We start from the raw sequence: 20,260 nt of genomic DNA, 5'->3' as shown, positions 1-20,260 counted from the left end.
TTTATTGGTGTCTCTCCCCACAGTGCTAAACAAAGTGCTGCTGCTTTTTGTGGGACTGCATTGTTAAATGTAACCATTGCACCCTGCAAAATGGCCACACAACTTTATACATTACCAATAACGGAAAGGCAAAGAGAAATCTATTTGCAGATAATACAACAAATACATACATACATAGTCGTGTAGCTCCGTCAGGTAATCCACTGTTATTTACCACTTCACCTGTGTTTGATTACTGAATACTGTATATGATTTCTGTGTGTGTGTGTGGTGTGTGTGTGTGTGTGTGTGTGTGTGTGTGTGTGTAGGCATACATGGTTTACAAGACCAATTTTCAGGTTTACTCACCAGCATTACGAGACCAATCGGGTTACGGAACCGATTTTGATGGTCTCGTAAACATAAATCTTTTTGATGCTATAACTATTGAATATTAATTATATAAGGCATTATGAATACATGTGTGATTACATAGATTCTAGTGCTAACAGTTAATATAGTTGTTTTACAGTAATGGCCAACCCCCTGCCTTTCTGAGGTTCATACATATTGGTCTCACAAGGCAGGATGGGTTTGTGAGACCAAGACGTGTGTGTCCAACAGCGCCCCCAGAGGCTGCAAGAGACATTGCAAGTTATACACGTTTCCGCGAAAATACACACAATGACGCGCCAATTTTACACACAACGCGGGAAATTCAGCGGGCTTGCAGTGTGGACATGCCGGGAAGACAGGGATGAACTTCGAAAAGTAAGACTTTCATATTTTATATTTTATATATATGACTGACAGCATTGATGGACTTAAAGAAGCTTTAGTTTATATAATTAATAATAATTTACTTGTGTAAATAATGTTAGGTCATGACTATTTTACTTCATATTTCTTACTTTTTTTTTTGTACTAATTATTTATTATTCTCTATTCTTTTTCTTATTGCTGGTCTTACATTCTATCTTATCTTATTGCCAGCATGAATGAATGTTAATGCTGGATCTGGATTCACTGGATCCGCTGTCAGCTAGCTAAACAGCGCTAGCTTCTGAAAGAGTAAAATCCATTTTGTTTAGCTAGCTAGCGATGAAGAGACTGACGGTGTTATGTCGATATCAGGGATAGCCCAGCTTAGAAAATCTTGGCCACCCTTTCAGCCTCTTTGTGTGAACGCGGATGTTTCGACCGTCGAAGGAAAATGACAAGCGTTAATTTGATTGAAATAGAAATAGCACTTCAAATCCTGTCTGTGTTTTTAAACCGTTTAACAAGACGATCTTGAACGCGACGTTTGACTTCCAGTAAGTAGTTCCCTCCCCTGGCCTGAACCCCATTCCGCTGTGAAGCTAGGTTTGTGGGAGAGGGGCATTTGTTGGTTTTGTGTTTTAAAAACAAACGCAGTGTCCTTTTTGTGTCACGGGAGAACGTGTCTCCCGTTGTTTGCATCTCGTCTGTTAGCCGGAGTGGAGCTGGTGTAAACGGCTTTAGCACTGCAGCTAGCTGGTAAGCTAATTCTGTCATCACAGTTACTGTCAGGGTTTCAGTCATATTCGGCGAAGCAATTGGCTTTTTGTAGCGGTTTGGCTGCTGGCTTTCGGACGCTCTGTTGTACATGGCTTTGCTCGCGAGCGATGGAAGCTGCGGAGGGGGACGTTTTAAAAAGCTTAACGTGGTTTAATGTACCTAAACAACGATCAATCATCACCATATTTCTCTCACATATTGCTCCTCTTTTTTGACAGTTTTAACTGGTTAAGAGGAGCAATATGTGAGAGAAATATGGTGATATAATATGTGAGAGTTAAGCTTTTTCACGTTAAGCTTTTTCCTTACATCCCTTAATGAAGCAGACTATGTCAGCTACCGTCCATAGGACTTTGGGTCCGATTTTTTTGACAGTTTTCACTGGTTATGAGGAGCATTATGTGAGAGAAAAATTTTAATAATTGATCGTTATTTAGGTACATTAAGCCACGTTAAGCTTTTTCACGTTAAGCCTTTTCCTCGCCATAGACACCAATGAAGAAGAAAACGTTAACGTGAGCTAACTTCTATAATCGTTGGATTTGAGTTTCGTTTTTTTGACAGGCTTAAGGGTTCATGACAAGATATAGCCATGATAAATATGTTGATGATTGATCGTTGTTTAGATACATTAAACCACGTTAAGCTTTTTCACGTTTCACGTTTTAGAATGTCCCTGCGGAGGCACCGCTTTCATTTGAGGGGTTGTGTTGTTTGCATACAATATTGTTGCTCTATATTCGCGAATTATCGTTAATGGGCATATAAACTAGTTTTGTACCGAGTTTAGACCTGGGTTCCATTCAAGAAGGAGGTTTAACAAACCCTGATGTCTGAGTAGATTTACCCTGAGATGGGAAACTAAGTTGTCGGTTTCAGAACAGCTGATATGAGTTGGGTCAATCAACTTGGAGTAGGTTCGATCACGCCCGCGCACAACCACAATAAAAAGGCAGGATGAATGGAGCCACGACACGATGTTACCATGGTAACAACCACAAACAAACTGGTTGACGGAAATACAGCAACATCATTAACCTAATTATATTAATAATCTTTTAATTTCAAAGGATTTACATCATTAAATAATAATAATAATAATATAATAATAATTAAATAATAACCGACTGCAGAACTCATTTTTAATGGCTATTACTGGTTTGTGTCCAGGGAACATTACAAAAAGGTTTAAAACATATTTAAGAGCGGTCACGCTGAAAATGTCGGGGCTTTAATATCATCTCCCAACATGACACCCTGCAAAGTAAAGCAGCTTTTTCATCAACGGGACCGTCGACACAAGAAATGCCATATTTTTGAAAATAAAAAGTTTATATTCTGCTTAACACAGTTAATTTTACTGTTACTGTTTTTTCATTCATGTAGATAACAAACTGTGGTAAATTTCATCTGGTACAGATTGAATGAATGAATGAGGAAATGAAAGAGCGCTGTGTTAGAGAGAGACAGAGAGAAACTCAAAGAAAACCTCCTCCCGACCAGGTTAGGTTCACAGGCTCGGTTACCATAATAACTGACTCTTAGGTGGAGGTTTTCCTGAAACAAAAAAGCCAGAGTTTCCCTCATCTCAGGGTTGGACTCAGAGTTTGTTGAACCTCCTGTCTGGAATATCCCTCTGGTATAAGATTGAAGCAAATGTCATCATTGCTTGTCCCTGAACTGCCTGATGGCACGTCTGGCTTGAGCTGTGTCGGTGCCTAGCATAATACCAAACCTAAAATGAGTTTTGATAATGCTGTATATTTTTAAGGACTGACTTGACATAATATTTTACAGTGAGGCGAGGCAGACTAGACCCCATTTGTGATGCACAAAATCACGTAAGACTGCAGAAGGAGAAAGCGTTGTGTGTCTGGAGATACATCAACCCCATCAAAGGTAAGTTTTTGCTTTAAACCCTGTGTGTACTTGCTTAGTGTAATGGCTGGATTTGAGATTCGAAGATGTCTTTTATCTCAAAGCCCCCAAATCCCAATATGCTTGAATCTTATTAAATTCCCTTTTCAGTTTTAGTTTGTTTTTAGCTCAGTTTTAGTCATTTTTAGTCAATTGTGGTCAGATTTTTGCACACAGCAGCCATGTTTCCCGCAGTTTTGCTCAAAGAGGTTTGTCAGTCCACTGTCAGTGTAGATTTAAACACAGGAAGTGCTTTAAAATGACCTGAAACAATGCTAACTTACAGCTTCTGTATATGACTAAGATTCAGTATGGCTTGTGTGTTTTTTGTGTTTGCATGGTCATGGTGTTTGAGACCGGTGTTTGGCATGTGAGGCCTACAGTGAGACAGTGTGAACCAATACTTTGAGATGTTAGACTTGTGTGTTTTTTGTGTTTCCATGGTCATGGTTTTTGAGACCGGTGTTTGGCATGTGAGGCCTACAGTGAGACAGTGTGAACCAATACTTTAAGATATTAGACTTGTGTGTTTTTTGTGTTTCCATGGTCATGGTTTTTGAGACCGGTGTTTGGCATGTGAGGCCTACAGTGAGACAGTGTGAACCAATACTTTAAGATATTAGACTTGTGTGTGTTTTTGTGTGGCCAGTGATGGTTTATAACGACAGCGTGAAGCATACAAGGCCATGCAGTAAAATATAGTATGTCACATCACAGTTTTGCATGATTTTAAATATTGGCTTATGACAAAAGCAATTATAGGGTCAAATTTCACAATGTTTTCATCAGGTTATGCCTTTTCTCATCAAGGAAAAACAGTAAATATTGTGAATCTGTACAGTAATGTAGAGATATGTGATGAGTGAGTTAGCAGATCTTATGAATTTCACCTTTTTTTCCACATGATTGTCATTTTTTTATCACAATTTAAATTTTTCTATCTAATAATTTCACTTTTTTTTACACTTGTTTTTATTAACTGTTATTCGTTTATTAATTGATAGGGAGAGGTGTGTTTGCATTGAAGCCAATTCATAAAGGCCCCAAATCCCAATATGCTTGAATCTTATTAAATTCCCTTTTTCAGTTCTAGTTGTTTTTTTAGCTCAGTTTTAGTTGTTTTTGGTCAATTGTGATCAGATTTTTGCACACAGCAGCCATGTTTCCCGCAGTCTTGCTCAAAGAGGTTTGTCAGTCCACTGTCAGTGTAGATTTAAACACAGGAAGTGCTTTAAAATGACCTGAAACAATGCTAACTTACAGCTTCTGTATATGACTAAGATTCAGTATGGCTTGTGTGTTTTTTGTGTTTGCATGGTCATGGTGTTTGAGACCGGTGTTTGGCATGTGAGGCCTACAGTGAGACAGTGTGAACCAATACTTTAAGATATTAGACTTGTGTGTTTTTTGTGTTTCCATGGTCATGGTTTTTGAGACCGGTGTTTGGCATGTGAGGCCTACAGTGAGACAGTGTGAACCAATCCTTTAAGATATTAGACTTGTGTGTGTTTTTGTGTTTCCATGGTCATGGTTTTGAGACCGGTGTTTGGCATGTGAGGCCTACAGTGAGACAGTGTGAACCAATACTTTGAGTTGTTAGACTTGTGTGTGTTTTTGTGTGGCCAGTGATGGTTTATAACGACAGCGTGAAGCATACAAGGCCATGCAGTAAAATATAGTATGTCACATCACAGTTTTGCATGATTTTAAATATTGGCTTATGACAAAAGCAATTATAGGGTCAAATTTCACAATGTTTTCATCAGGTTATGCCTTTTCTCATCAAGGAAAAACAGTAAATATTGTGAATCTGTACAGTAATGTAGAGATATGTGATGAGTGAGTTAGCAGATCTTATGAATTTCACCTTTTTTTCCACATGATTGTCATTTTTTATCACAATTTAAATTTTTCTATCTAATAATTTCACTTTTTTTTTTACACTTGTTTTTATTAACTGTTATTCGTTTATTAATTGATAGGGAGAGGTGTGTTTGCATTGAAGCCAATTCATAAAGGCCCCCAAATCCCAATATGCTTGAATCTTATTAAATTCCCTTTTTCAGTTCTAGTTGTTTTTTTAGCTCAGTTTTAGTTGTTTTTGGTCAATTGTGGTCAGATTTTTGCACACAGCAGCCATGTTTCCCGCAGTCTTGCTCAAAGAGGTTTGTCAGTCCACTGTCAGTGTAGATTTAAACACAGGAAGTGCTTTAAAATGACCTGAAACAATGCTAACTTACAGCTTCTGTATATGACTAAGATTCAGTATGGCTTGTGTGTTTTTTGTGTTTGCATGGTCATGGTTTTTGAGACCGGTGTTTGGCATGTGAGGCCTACAGTGAGACAGTGTGAACCAATACTTTAAGATATTAGACTTGGGTGTTTTTTGTGTTTCCATGGTCATGGTTTTTGAGACCGGTGTTTGGCATGTGAGGCCTACAGTGAGACAGTGTGAACCAATACTTTGAGTTGTTAGACTTGTGTGTGTTTTTGTGTTTCCATGGTCATGGTTTTTGAGACCGGTGTTTGGCATGTGAGGCCTACAGTGAGACAGTGTGAACCAATACTTTAAGATATTAGACTTGTGTGTTTTTTGTGTTTGCATGGTAATGGTTTTTGAGACCGGTGTTTGGCATGTGAGGCCTACAGTGAGACAGTGTGAACCAATACTTTAAGATATTAGACTTGTGTGTTTTTTGTGTTTGCATGGTCATGGTTTTTGAGACCGGTGTTTGGCATGTGAGGCCTACAGTGAGACAGTGTGAACCAATACTTTAAGATATTAGACTTGTGTGTTTTTTGTGTTTGCATGGTCATGGTTTTTGAGACCGGTGTTTGGCATGTGAGGCCTACAGTGAGACAGTGTGAACCAATACTTTAAGATATTAGACTTGTGTGTGTTTTTGTGTGGCCAGTGATGGTTTATAACGACAGCGTGAAGCATACAAGGCCATGCAGTAAAATATAGTATGTCACATCACAGTTTTGCATGATTTTAAATATTGGCTTATGACAAAAGCAGTTATAGGGTCAAATTTCACAATGTTTTCATCAGGTTATGCCTTTCTCATCAAGGAAAAACAGTAAATATTGTGAATCTGTACAGTAATGTAGAGATATGTGATGAGTGAGTTAGCAGATCTTATGAATTTCACCTTTTTTTCGGATGATTGTCATTTTTATCACGATTTAAATTTTTCTATGTAATAATTTCACTTTTTTACACTTGTTTTTATTAACTGTTATTCGTTTATTAATTGATAGGGAGAGGTGTGTTTGCATTGAAGCCAATTCATAAAGGCCCCCAAATCCCAATATGCTTGAATCTTATTAAATTCCCTTTTTCAGTTCTAGTTGTTTTTTTAGCTCAGTTTTTGTTGTTTTTGGTCAATTGTGATCAGATTTTTGCACACAGCAGCCATGTTTCCCGCAGTCTTGCTCAAAGAGGTTTGTCAGTCCACTGTCAGTGTAGATTTAAACACAGGAAGTGCTTTAAAATGACCTGAAACAATGCTAACTTACAGCTTCTGTATATGACTAAGATTCAGTATGGCTTGTGTGTTTTTTGTGTTTGCATGGTCATGGTTTTGAGACCGGTGTTTGGCATGTGAGGCCTACAGTGAGACAGTGTGAACCAATACTTTGAGATATTAGACTTGTGTGTTTTTTGTGTTTTCCATGGTCATGGTTTTTGAGACCGGTGTTTGGCATGTGAGGCCTACAGTGAGACAGTGTGAACCAATACTTTGAGATATTAGACTTGTGTGTTTTTGTGTTTCCATGGTCATGTTTTTGAGACCGGTGTTTGGCATGTGAGGCCTACAGTGAGACAGTGTGAACCAATACTTTGAGTTGTTAGACTTGTGTGTGTTTTGTGTGGCCAGTGATGGTTTATAACGACAGCGTGAAGCATACAAGGCCATGCAGTAAAATGTAGTATGTCACATCACAGTTTTGCATGATTTTAAATATTGGCTTATGACAAAAGCAATTATATGGTCAAATTTCACAATGTTTTCATCAGGTTATGCCTTTTCTCATCAAGGAAAAACAGTAAATATTGTGAATCTGTACAGTAATGTAGAGATATGTGATGAGTGAGTTAGCAGATCTTATGAATTCAATTTTTTTTTCCGCATCATTGTCATTTTTATCACAATTTAAAATTTTCAATCTAATAATTTCACTAACTGTTATTCATTAATTTATTGATAGGAAGAGGTGTGTTTGCATTGGAGCCCATTCATAAAGGTTCATTCGTTTTGGAGTACAGAGGAGTTTTGAAGACGACTGATAAGACTACAGCGTGGAATGAGTATACATACGTCTTCAAACACAAAGGAACGGAACATTGGTGTGTAAGCTGAATTGCAGGATGATATTCTTGATCAATAACAAAACCACTCATGACCCTTGTTCCACTATGGGGGCAAATAGTGGCACCACGATGACTCTGTTGGCCCCCTAGTGCAAATGGACCTATGCAGACATTTCTGGGTAAAAGAAATGCTTGGCAATCATGTTCTTGCTTCTTAATCCCAATTTTGTTATGATATTTAACTCCTTCTCCTGTAGCATTGATGCTTCAAGTGAAGATGGGACACTTGGCAGACTCGTGAATGATGCTGAAAAACCAAATGCAAAAATGAAAAAAATAGAGGTGGATGGTGTACCCAGTCTGTGTTTGTTTGCCATTGTTGACATTGAGGAAGGGCAAGAAATAACCTATGACTACGGAGGAGAAAACCTGCCATGGCGTTCTTCCCAAAGGCATCAAATATCCAAGGTAGAGTACATGTGACCAATTGAATCTATTTAAAAAATAGTAATTAATAGTATATAATAAGAAGACTGCAGCATGGCATAAGATCTTTTTTCTCTGTCTCCTTTCTGTCTTCTATCCGTCCTCTCGGTCTCCTCTCTCTGATAGTGATATAATATAGATAATTTCTTTGGGGCCGGATACAAATGAAATGCAAGCCAGAAGTTTGATATGTCAGCTCAATTTCAATTTCTGTATTTCAGCAGCAGATGTTCTACATTAAAATAACTGCCATGTCTCCCTCTTTCATTCTCCTCTGGTTCTCCCTTTTCCCCTCCATCAGCCTATGGCTCCAAGTACAGTAGAGAAACCTGTTCTCCACACACCAGTCGTCTCTCCATCTACAGGCGACATACCATTCCTTTCCTCCACTGTGCTCCCTGAAGAGGTTTGTTAGTACATTTGTTGGTGTAGCTTCAAGTGTTTTAACATGACCTGAAACAATGTTCACTTTCTGCTTCTGTATAGGATTTAGGTTTGTTATGGTTCCATAACCCTGTTATATGTTTTGTGTGCTTATTCATGGTGTTTGGGCCAATTTGCCACAGTAGCATTAGACCCGAAAGTACCATAGATCTCATAGGTACTGGAGATGTAATTCTTCCATGACTGATGGGTTTTCTCTTTCCTCTTCTCTTGTTTATCCGTAATCTACTCTTTATGACTGATGTTTTAGTAATGGCTGTGTGACCTTTGAGTGTTTTAATTGTGGTTTTGCTTTATTTTTCCACATGGAAATTTGGTTGGATAACAGCAGCAAGCCAAGAGGCCAGGGGGTTGCAATGATGGTAAGAAATATTTATAAAAAAAACATAATAGAGGAAGGACATACCAGGCAAAACCTTATAATAAGTAGTAAGTCATTTGAGGGGGATATAATACATAATTTACACAATCCAATTGTTTTCATTTTCATTATAATCTATTTAAGATTTTGAAGAACAGAGAGGAAGGAAGAGAAGAAAGCAAGATAATTCAGGAGGAATGAGGAAGAGAGAGACGGGTAAGAATTGGCATAGCCATTGTTTTCTTCTTTTTTTCTTTCTCCTCGAACTTTTATCTTACTTTTCTTTGGATTTATTTGGTGGATTTTATTTATTTGCACTATGGACACTAGTGAAATTGTGTCTGCTCTGGCCTCACTGTTTTTTACGCTTATTACAGCTGTGTCTGGGGAGTCTGTGTACAGCCATGACACTATTCTTTACACCAGGGATCAGTTGACGCTGCTTAACACAGCGGTGTTGTCTCAAGACAGTCCCAAAATCCCCCTGGGATATCAATTGATAACATTCAAATTTACATTCAAATTAAACTAGAATTTAATAAACAATAAAACCCCAACATCCCAGAGAAGAAAACATTCTGAAGATTTGAGCTGGCATTGCAAGGCTAGATTTCAGCCCCCTAGAGGAAGTAATCAAAGTACAAAATTCAAATCTGTATTCACAAGATAAATTTCAATGTGTTTTTTCTTATAGATTGCAAGAAACATCGTGTTGTGAAAGAGAACTTGGGCTCATTTGAAAAATGCTCACTTTGCCGTGGGCCATTTTCTTCATTGAAGTGGTGGGGGCTAAGATGTGAAGGTTTGTATAAAAATTCTAAGATCAACATGTTGCATTACACATGTACACTGTGTTTGCCTGTAGAAAGACAATCCCCTCACAATCAACAGACTTAAAGTTGTTTTTAACACGTTTGTGCCGGATGCTTCGCGCCGACACATTACATCTTCCGCTGGTTACTGCATTGCGCAACTCTGAACCTCCTGCCGGCTGCTGCGTGGCGCAAAGGATCATCCAGCACTTCTTCATCATCATCATCATCTACCACGTCCTCCCTCCCAAACTCCTCACTATCTTCCACCTCAATGTCACTGTCCTCGCTGTCAAAATCTTCCTCTGTCATAACCATTTTCTTGCTTGTCTCTCAAAAATTCATAAACAAACGCACATGTATGTCTCGTTGATTGACATGATTTTCAGCAAACTACGGTACATTTTGGTGGTCACATGGCTTTAAATAGCCAACAAGACCGCCTCATGTGTATTTGAACCAATGACGTTGCGTTCTCTGATGCACGCGTCATGAAAAGACAGGCGGATACAAAATGCTGCACCACGCAGCAGCCGGCAGGTTCAACGCAGTAACCGGCGGTAGATGTAATGTGTCGGCGCGAAGCATCCAGCAGAAATAGGTTAAAAAGCGAATGAAGCCTTAAAATCCTCATCATAGTTTAAAGATTCACAAGTGAACATGCATTAAGAAAACTGCACCCATTGTTTTCCAAATCAAAAAATTAAGGAAAAACATGAACTTTGTTATTGTTATACAGAAAAGTGAAGAAATCAGATATTAGGCTGTTCAATGAGTCAAGCTATTGACTCTGTGAAAAAACAAGTGGCCCACATTGCGAGATGAAGGCCCTGAAGTACACCAGGGGCCTCATGTATAAACGTTGCGTACAAACAAAAAGTTTGCGTACGCTGGTTTTCACGGACACTTTGTGATGTATAAAAATTACCTTGATGGGAGAATGTGCTGGCCATCACGCAAACTGTTGAGCAGTCGCTGATATTCCATAAAAGTTTGATCATTCATCTGGAGAATGTTACACATGTTAACCTCTGTTAAACATGAGGACGGAAAATTGGACAAAGAATGACATCGGGGCGCATCTACAGGCATTTCCATATTAATTTATAGGAGGAGGTAAGGCGGAGTCGGTGGCTCGTGCCCGTGCGCTCAACTTCGCGTTGATTGTGATGTATAAAGGAAATGTGCGCAGGACCTGGCGTACGCCCGCTTTTATACATGTGAATATTTTTGTATGTAAGCAGAGGTGGGTAGAGTAGCCAAAAATTGTACTCAAGTAAAAGTACTGTTACTTCAGAATAATATGACTCAAGTAAAAGTAAAAGTAGTCATCCAAATAATTACTTGAGTAAGAGTAAAAAAGTACTTTAAAAAAAACTACTCAAGTAGTGAGTAACTGTTGAGTAACGTCTGATTTATTTCTTAACACAAGCATCAATCAGACCGACAAAAATACAAAATAATCATATTTAGGCGAACTATTGTTCATCCAATCGATAAAATAAATTAAAATTAATTTATTAATTACAAAATAGCTTAAGTGAGAGACTTGTCACATTAAATTTGGATGGATACTGCATGTGTAAAACATACCGTATGTAACCTAAAAGACAAAGATCCACCTCTCCACAGCAGAAACTAAAACCACCGCTACGTTTCCTCAGGTTAGATGTTGAGTTGTTGAACGCTCACATGTCCGTTTGTTTTGGTCGACACAGAAGACGCCGCACAATGTAGCTGCTGTTTCGCACTTTTCCTAAGGTAACCACCTTAAGCGGAAGACTTTCTCTCTCTCTGTCAAAATAAAACATTAAAATGAGACGTACACTGGGGTAAAAACAATGACGCGTAGAATACCAAAGAGGTAAAAAGAAAAGTAACGAGCTCCTTGTAGCCTGATGTAGCGGAGTAAGAGTACAGTTTCTTCTTCACTAATCTACTCAAGTACAAGTAAAAGTATAGTGATTTAAAACTACTCCTAGAAGTACAATTTTTTTCAAAAACTTACTCAAGTAAATGTAACGGAGTAAATGTAACTCGTTACTACCCACCTCTGTATGTAAGTACTCTTTTAATGTTTTGGCCATACACCATCTTCTGGTATAAAAACTGCTAAATCTTTTATACATGAGGCCCCTGGAGTTTATTAAAATAACATGGTGGTTTCTACTTTGCTGCTTCTGCTGTAAACATTGTCAAAATCTGGCGCAATGCACTGAGGAAAAATAACTAGTGGTCTTCTAGCAACACTGGGTGAGATTTTGACGATGTTTACAGCAGTAGCGGTAGGAGCACAGTAGAGGCTGGGGTTTGGCAAGTTTCATCCCAAGACCAAAGCGAAGTGGCCAGCCACCACCACACACCACAGCTAAATCCCAGCGATGCTGTCTACCTGCTGTTCGACACGCTGTTGTGCAGCATCACAACAAGGGATCCATGGTGTTGAGTGGATGTGCCTGGCCATCTTGCTCAGGTCTCTGTGTGGAATGCACAAAATTCCTCCTGTTTTCCTCAACAGTAGCACTGACGAGCTGTACATATCTTTGTAGCTTCATTGTGAAACATTACAACATTAATGCTAACCTTAGTATTTTGTGGTTTTAACAGTTTGCACCACTGTCTGGCATACATACTGCTTTCACTCCAAAGACAAAAGACAAAAGACTTTGGTAAGTAGTTATTTTGGTAACCCTTTACTGGAAGCAGTATCCATAAGGTTTTTATGCCACCTACACCTACATAAGCACTAAGAACTGGCATAAAAAGATATTTATGAACTGCTTTCCAAAAGGTTTAAAGTGTTAGTTCAAATAGTGTATTCTGTGTCATGGGTAATAGATTTGGTGTTAACAGTGAATGTAACAAAATGTATTCTCAAATTGATGTCACCAAAATAATTCTTTGACTGTGGACTCTCACAGATGCTGATACCTCTATTTTGATTTTAAAACAAAACACAAATTACATTTGAAATTGTATGAACTTTGAAAACATCAGTAAGGTGAAATACCCTAGCAGTCAACTATACCAAAGATGTAATGGCAGCATCCTCACTGACTTGTCATTATTTGTTAACCACGTTTCCAAAAATTGCCGTTCAATTATGAGTTATAGAATCAAATTTCACAAGGTATTCACCATTGAGCAAAATGTAAATATTGTGAGTCTGCTCAGTAAATGTTCTAGCTAAATATGTTCAGATAATATTTAATGTGTGTGAGTTGGTAGATCAGCTCAATTTCAAATTCAGTATTTCAGCAGCAGATGTTCTACATTGAAATAACTGCCATGTCTCCCTCTTTCATTCTCCTCTGTTCTCCCTTTTTCCCCTCCATCAGCCTATGGCTCCATGTACAGTAGAGAAACCTGTTCTCCACACACCAGCCGTCTCTCCATCTACAGACCACTCAACTGTCTCTCCATCTACAGACCACACACCAGTTGTCTCTCCATCTGCAGACCACTCACCAGTCGTCTCTCTATCTGCAGGCAACACACCATTTCTCTCCTCTACAGTGCTCCCTGAAGAGGTTTGTTTGTACATTTGTTGGTATAGCTTCAAATGCAAGAAATTCTTTAACATGACCTGAAAAGATGCTCGCTTTCTGCTTCTGTATATGACTCATGATTTGATATGGTCCAATAACCCTTGTGTGTTTAGCAGTTAGAAGCACTATTTTAGCACAAAGACTTCCGTGTGTTTGTGATAAATAAATCGATTATACATCGTAATTTTTTTTAGTTAGGATGATGTTGATAAAATGAAATTGCTAAATCAAGATTTTCTTTTCAACTACTTGAGCAACCACTTAATTACTTCAGCGACTGACCTTTGGTAACATATCTACCACTTGACTTCAATTCACTGTTAATAAATTAAGCGTTGTCGTACTTTTACTTATGTACTGCGGCTTTAACACAAGGTGAACGACACTGCTCCATCTGCTTAAATTACGCTTCCCCCTCCTACCCATAGTTGTAGTATGTTTACAACCGCAATTATCTATCTAATCTAAAATAACAGGAGAAGAGAGGTGTGGAGTTTAACACTCTCTGACATGGAATGACTGGAAACAAAACTTCAACAATAAAAGCCAGCAAACAAACAGAACAAAAATAAAAGTGAACGAGCAGAGTATGAGCATAATTAATTAGCCATGTGCTCAGCAGTTAAACTATAGTCCACACAGTGGCATTTCTACAAGATTTGTTGTCCCTAGACTGCTTCCACATTCATTATTTTGACCGCTTTGAGCAACTTATGTGAAATAATTTTTATCTTTTGTTATTAAAATATTTTTCTTTTAAACATTTTGAACAGTCCTAGTTTGTGTGTGTGTCTGCGCGCTCAGTAGTGGTTTATAAAAGCACAGTGAGAAACATATGAGGTCCAGTTGCTTGTTGCTTGTTGATTGTCATGTAGTGTTTATTACAGGTGTTATGTATGCCTTATGGTTTCTTTTATTTTCCTTGTATTTTAATCAGAATAAAAGTGACTTCAGTGAAGAGGAGCTATCGGATGATGTATCTGATCCAGAATACGTTCCAGGCTCAGAAAGTGACACAGAGGATGAGGAACCAATAAACAGCTTGGCAAACCCAACATTACAGGTCGCTGAAGAATCACTAATGGATACCTCTATGAACTGTAATGTCACAGATGACACCCCTAACACTGGACAATCTTGCACCAACACAGTACCTTCAACCAGTGTTGTAAAAGCAGGACAAAATTTCTGCTTCATTTGCAAGGATTTTCATTTCAAAATAGCGCGGCATTATAAAACTCACATAAAAGAGAATTCTGATGTTGCATATGCCCTTAGTCTCCCAGCAAGCTCAACAACTAGGAAGAAGCTTCTAGAGAATCTTCGCAACAGGGGAAACTTTGAGTATAACAGAGATGTGCTGAAAAAAGGAAGTGGTCAGCTCAAAGTGAAGCGCAGAGCCAAGAAGGTTGAATGCAAAAAATATGAATATTGTATCCATTGTAAGGGTATGTTTTTGCGACCAGAACTATGGAGACATATGAAAAGGTGCTCCTCCAAACCAGAGGAACAGGATCATCAAGGAAGAAAAGAGTGCTCGGCCTAGCATCTGCAATCCAGTCAGCATGTTCAAGCACAGTTGATGATGGGGTGCTAAAATGTTAAGCCATATGCATGACGATGTCATTGCAAGTGTTATTCGTAATGACTTCTGCCTTCTTCGGTATGCTGAACCCTTTTCGCAAAACATGGACATGACCCTTCAAAACATGACTATATCCGCCAAAAAATCCGTCAGCTGGGAAGATTCCTGCAAACCATTCGCAAAAGGTCTTTAATCCTAACCTTAGAGGATGCCATAAAACCAGGTAATTTCATGGAAGTAATTGAAGCAGTAAAAGAAACAGCAGGATTTGATAAAGAAAAGAACTGTTACAAAACTCCAAGCCTTGCACTTAAAATTGGACACTCACTGTTGAAAGTGAGTGACATCATTCATTGTCATGCTCTTATGGCTGGAGATGACAACTTGATTAAATCCTCAAAGGCGTTTCAGAAGCTTTATACTGCAAAGTGGTCGGAGTACATATCCCACTGTGCCTTAAGCACCATTAGTGACCTGAAATATAACAAAACAGCCAAATTACCGCTCACTGATGATGTAATGAAATTTAACAAGCATCTTGACAAAACTGTTGAATCAGCAACTGCTGCATTGAAGAAGGAGACAACAGTGCAGAACTACTCCAGCCTTGCAAAAGCCGCATTGACCAAGATTGTCCTTTTCAATAGAAGACGTGTTGGGGAGGTCTCAAAGATGAAACTGAGACACTTTCTGGAAAGAAACAAAGAAACAAACAGCCTTGATGAATTGGGGCTGTCAGAGTGTGAAAAGAAACTCTGCAACTATTTTGAGCGTGTTGAACTAAAAGGAAAAAGGGATAGAAAGGTAGCAGTGCTGCTGACACCTAAGATGGTAAATGGACTCAACATTATGATTGAGAAGAGGAAAGAATGTGGTGTCCCAGACCAAAATGAATACTTGTTTGCTGTACCAAATTGTCTGACTTACTACAGAGGACATCAGTGTCTCAGACAGCTCGCAGATGAGTGTGGTGCCAAGAGGCCAGAGTATCTACGATCAACTCAACTGCGCAAAGACATAGCGACCACATCACAAATCCTGAACTTGAAGAGCAATGAACTAGATCAGCTTGCTGATTTTATGGGGCACGATATATCAGTACATAGACAGTTCTACCGTCTGTCAGAGCCTACCATACAGAGTGCCAAAATTTCCAAGTTGCTCCTTGCACTGGAAAAGGGAAAGATGCATGAGCTTAAAGGAAAATCTCTTGACGAAATTGAAGGTATTAAATTCTTATGTTATTTATGTAAAATGTAGACCTAAAGGGGTTATAGTATGTATTTAAAGAAATCTTGGTTTAAAGGATCTTTAGAGGGCTTCATTACTGGAGTTTTATAGACCATGCCTTTTGTGAATCTTGTGGTTTCAAAGTAATAATTAAGCTATCAGGTAAATACTTCAGTAAATACGTAACTTTGCTGTCACACTAATGTAGGTCATTCAGGCGCCGTCCATTTTTCTTGTTCAGCTTTGAGATGGTTCCACACCTTCATCAGAGTCCAGCTGTCTTGAATGAATTGGGTTTGATTTGGATTTTCAATGAACACACTTTTTTAATAAGACCTTACAGTTCATAGTGCATATCAGAACAAAAATGAAGTCAAAAGAGCTGAAGAAAGGGCCTTATTAAGGTCATTTTTTGACATGAAGTTTTATGACATCCTCAGCTTCAGTGTGTAGAGTTCTGTAATCCAGCTAGTTTGCTGGGGTCACAAAGAAAGTTTTTGCTTGACAAAACAATGTGTTCAAAAGAGTAAAACATTGCATCACAAAACCGGTGTCCTGACCCACAGTTGTAGCACCACCATTGATCATTCACTCCACCTCGCAGCTACAGCTTTTCCTTTTCTTTATTTGTGGCCCAGCAAACTAGCGGATTTACAAACTTCAACAACAAAACCAGGACAGAGGTCTGCTCACAGGACGCAGTGGGGGAAAAGTCACCTACACTGATAAAATGCGGTGCGTCTGCATCCAGTAATTTTCAAAATAATAACCCTGTGCCAACATCCTGATCGTATTTCACATTTGCCCCTCAAACATGAGCCTATGTCATAAATTGGTGAAACAGGTCAGTTTTTTTACAAGGTGACTTATTGAGATCAGGTGAGAAATGTAATTTTGTGGTTTCTGTCCAGAAAGCCCCAGCCTCTGTTTCCGTGTGTTATTTACAGGCCAGTCTTGCGTAGTCCAATGTGGCAGTGACATTGATGTACAATCCCCTGGACAACACAGCATCTATGAGACTATATGTTGGACAGGCAGTATGTAAAATATAGCAGTAAAAAGCAGTATAGGACATGTTGGCACAGATTGAATTTATTATTTATTCATTGAAACTTAGATTTTATCATCACGGTGATCTATTAGTGGGAGGTATTCCAGAAAGTGTGTTCATTGAAAACTGACTTGATCCAGAAACGGAGTCAGTTACCAAAGTAACATTGACATAACGCTCCAACATTCAGATATTACACAATGTAACCTTTTTAATTGTTTTTTAACCAATTAAAGTACTTTCCCATTATTTGTCCAGATGTCACAGATGATGATGATGAGAGTGAGGAGGAACAAACATTCACAACAAACATTCACAACAAAGCAGAGGTAGATTGTCCTCGTGAACTGAACGGTATGTACTTTGAATATGATCTATAATGTTGGTACACATAGTACATACTGCTGGAAACTAGCTCTAGACACTCTCCATTGATTAAATTATTACCTATTCCATCATTTATTTTTTTAATCTTGTGTAGCTCCTGGCCACTTTACAACAATGGCGCGTTTCCCGGATTCAAACATTCTTAAGGACTTAAGAATCCTCTTAACCTCCTAAGCCCGAGAGCCCCACTGGCAGGGGGAAATTCATAAACTTTTTTCCAACTTCAAATTTTCCCAATTTCAAATGACGTCCCTAAAACGAAACTTTGTCAAGATCTGTTTTATTTAAAAAGATAAATGTCTCTGTTTGTTCATGTCACTTTAATTGTTGCAAAATGGGACAAACTGACCACTATACACAATAACAGATCCCTATTTAGCGCCTGTGTTTCGATACAGTATTGCCACTGAAAATATTGCGATGGTTTATCGATTTCCCCACCCCCACACCTAGCTAGTAGCCCACTGTAAAGTTGAGGGGGCCTTATATAATATTTAAACTGCTCTATTCCAGTAGATACATATATGTCTTGGCAATGAAGTAATTAAAAAAAATTAAAATAGGCTATTTTCAGGCTGGTGCCTGTGCACTGTTAGAGTATTCTGTGTTGTTGTTACTGTCTGATTTTGATCAAACCTTGTATATATAAGAATGTGTCCCAAAACCAAGGCTAAATCTAAGAGAGTTGTTTTCCTGGATTTAGTCGGATTTGACACAGAATGACCCAGCTGAATGTCATTTGGCTCAAATCCTCCCATTTACATTGATTCAGGCAGGTTTGATTTTGAAAATAAACTTGTGTATAAGGTGCTGTAAAAAGTTTTAAAATGGGCATTGAAAGTGCTTGAAAAGTGCTTGAACTATAATAAAAACCATATTGTTTTGGAAGCATATAAAACTATTTTGCTGACTGAAGCATAAACAATGAACAGTGGAAACGGCCATATACTTATGGTCTTCACAGGTTGCAGATAAATGTGAAACAGCCATCTAAAGACATATTTGACTGAAAATCACTGGAACCCCGAAACTTTTCTTGGATCAGGAAATGAAGTTTCAATACAATGTATACCTATTGATCTATTTCTGCTTTTATTGAGCTAACTGATGTTGGGATTAGTGTTTATTGAACCTCAGTTCTTGTCCTCAGTTATATAGTACTAATATAGTAAATAATATTCAATTCCTTTCTTTACAAAATGAACAACAAATACTTTTAATAAAAGGCATCTACTATGCTCTTCTGTTACACATTTTCAGACATGGACACTCCTGATGCAGATGGACTCCCTCCTGTACATAATGGTATGATCAAGTTACATTATAATACGTATCAAGTTTATAATATCCAGTGCTTAACCTTCAGTTAAGTTTCTGGGCCTACAAAGAGGTCATCACCATCATCAGATCAACATGCAGGGACAGAGAGACAAACAGAGAACAACAAAAAGAGAGAAGTGGGGTTTTTATGTTCAATTTGCAGAGGAAAAAAATCTTAATGAAAACGCTGGAAATTATAAAAAAACGGTGAAATATTGCTTGAAATGTTTTACGGTGGAAGTGGAAAAGTCAACATTTTAATGAACGAAATATGCAACCTTTTGCAGTGGAAACAGTTTTACGGATTACAGACACACGCATACAGGAAATACGTCATTTACTACATTAGTAAACAGCTGGCAAAGTCACTTTCACAAAACACTATTAATTGTCATGGTTAATTGTTTCTATCCGGATGAAAGTCGTAGCCAGCCATACTAACAATTATGTCATCCTGTTTGTTTTCAGTACGCAAAGACAAGACACGAAGACCATGGACCAAAGCAGAAGAAAAAGCTGTGCTGAGACATTTCAAGTCTCACATAATTAAAGGTCATTTAGCATCAAAGAAGGAGTGTGTGGTTTGCAAAGAATGTGAACAGCCAGCACTGAAAAATAGAACATGCCAAAACATTAGAGACTTTGTGAGAAACAAGGGGCTGACTTTTAAGCGCCAAAACCGCCACCCACACTAAAAAACAATATGTGTGCAGCCAGCGTTGTGACGATAAACAAAAAATAATTTCAATAATAATCGTTATATTATACATTATATATTATTAAGTGTAATTTTTTAAAATGTTTTTCTGGGAAGTTGCCGGTAAAATCTGGCGGGGGGGACAGCAATGTAAATCAGCCTCTGGCTGCATTGGGGTGCAATAATGTTGTTTTTTTCCATATGTTCAATGTTGCACATTGTCCTTTGAAATAAATGAATTGAAATTGAAATCTCCTAATTTGAAAGTTAATGTTCTCAAGAATAGTTACATCAATATGCAATGCTACACAAAAAATTTAGGCTTCAAATAGCCCGTGATCAGTATCGGTTATCGGCCCAAAAAATCCTGATAGGATCACCTCTAACGTCGACTACATTTTTATGGGTGAGTAAGGCTCCAATACAACAACTGGTGCATTTGCACTCCATTTTTGTGTTGTCTTTTAGACTATATCTATGGTGTCATACAACAGCTTGTGTTGTCAAGTTTTTACTCTTCCTTAACATGCCAAACTTGAAAGGCCTAGAAAAAAACACGATTACGTGCAGGAACTCAGTTCATTTT

The 20,260-nt window shown here is 38.2% G+C and overlaps 1 protein-coding gene across 2 annotated transcripts; it reads left to right on the top strand.

Annotated features, from left to right (window-relative positions):
* Window positions 1-283: 283 nt before the first annotated feature.
* LOC116675227 (uncharacterized) lies at window positions 284-19,704 on the top strand. Of its 2 annotated transcripts, XM_032507210.1 has the most exons (14): window positions 284-750; window positions 3,316-3,417; window positions 7,651-7,789; window positions 8,011-8,221; window positions 8,541-8,645; window positions 9,012-9,045; window positions 9,189-9,260; window positions 9,739-9,846; window positions 12,464-12,525; window positions 13,195-13,386; window positions 14,342-14,467; window positions 17,529-17,624; window positions 18,918-18,962; window positions 19,446-19,704. In XM_032507210.1, coding segments are annotated over exons 1-12 (1,227 nt in total). In that variant the 5' UTR covers window positions 284-749; the 3' UTR covers window positions 17,604-17,624; window positions 18,918-18,962; window positions 19,446-19,704. The 2 variants fall into 2 exon arrangements, with proteins under 2 accessions (XP_032363101.1, XP_032363100.1); XM_032507209.1 differs by lacking the exons at window positions 284-750; window positions 3,316-3,417; window positions 7,651-7,789; ... (6 more) ...; window positions 13,195-13,386; window positions 14,342-14,467 and adding an exon at window positions 15,086-16,214.
* The last annotated feature ends 556 nt before the right edge of the window (window positions 19,705-20,260 follow it).

This window comes from Etheostoma spectabile, unplaced genomic scaffold (assembly GCF_008692095.1).
Source record: "Etheostoma spectabile isolate EspeVRDwgs_2016 unplaced genomic scaffold, UIUC_Espe_1.0 scaffold00001696, whole genome shotgun sequence".
Taxonomy (NCBI): domain Eukaryota; kingdom Metazoa; phylum Chordata; class Actinopteri; order Perciformes; family Percidae; genus Etheostoma; species Etheostoma spectabile.
The sequence above is the reverse complement of the archived record's forward strand: the minus strand, read 5'-3'. Positions and strand labels throughout refer to the sequence as shown.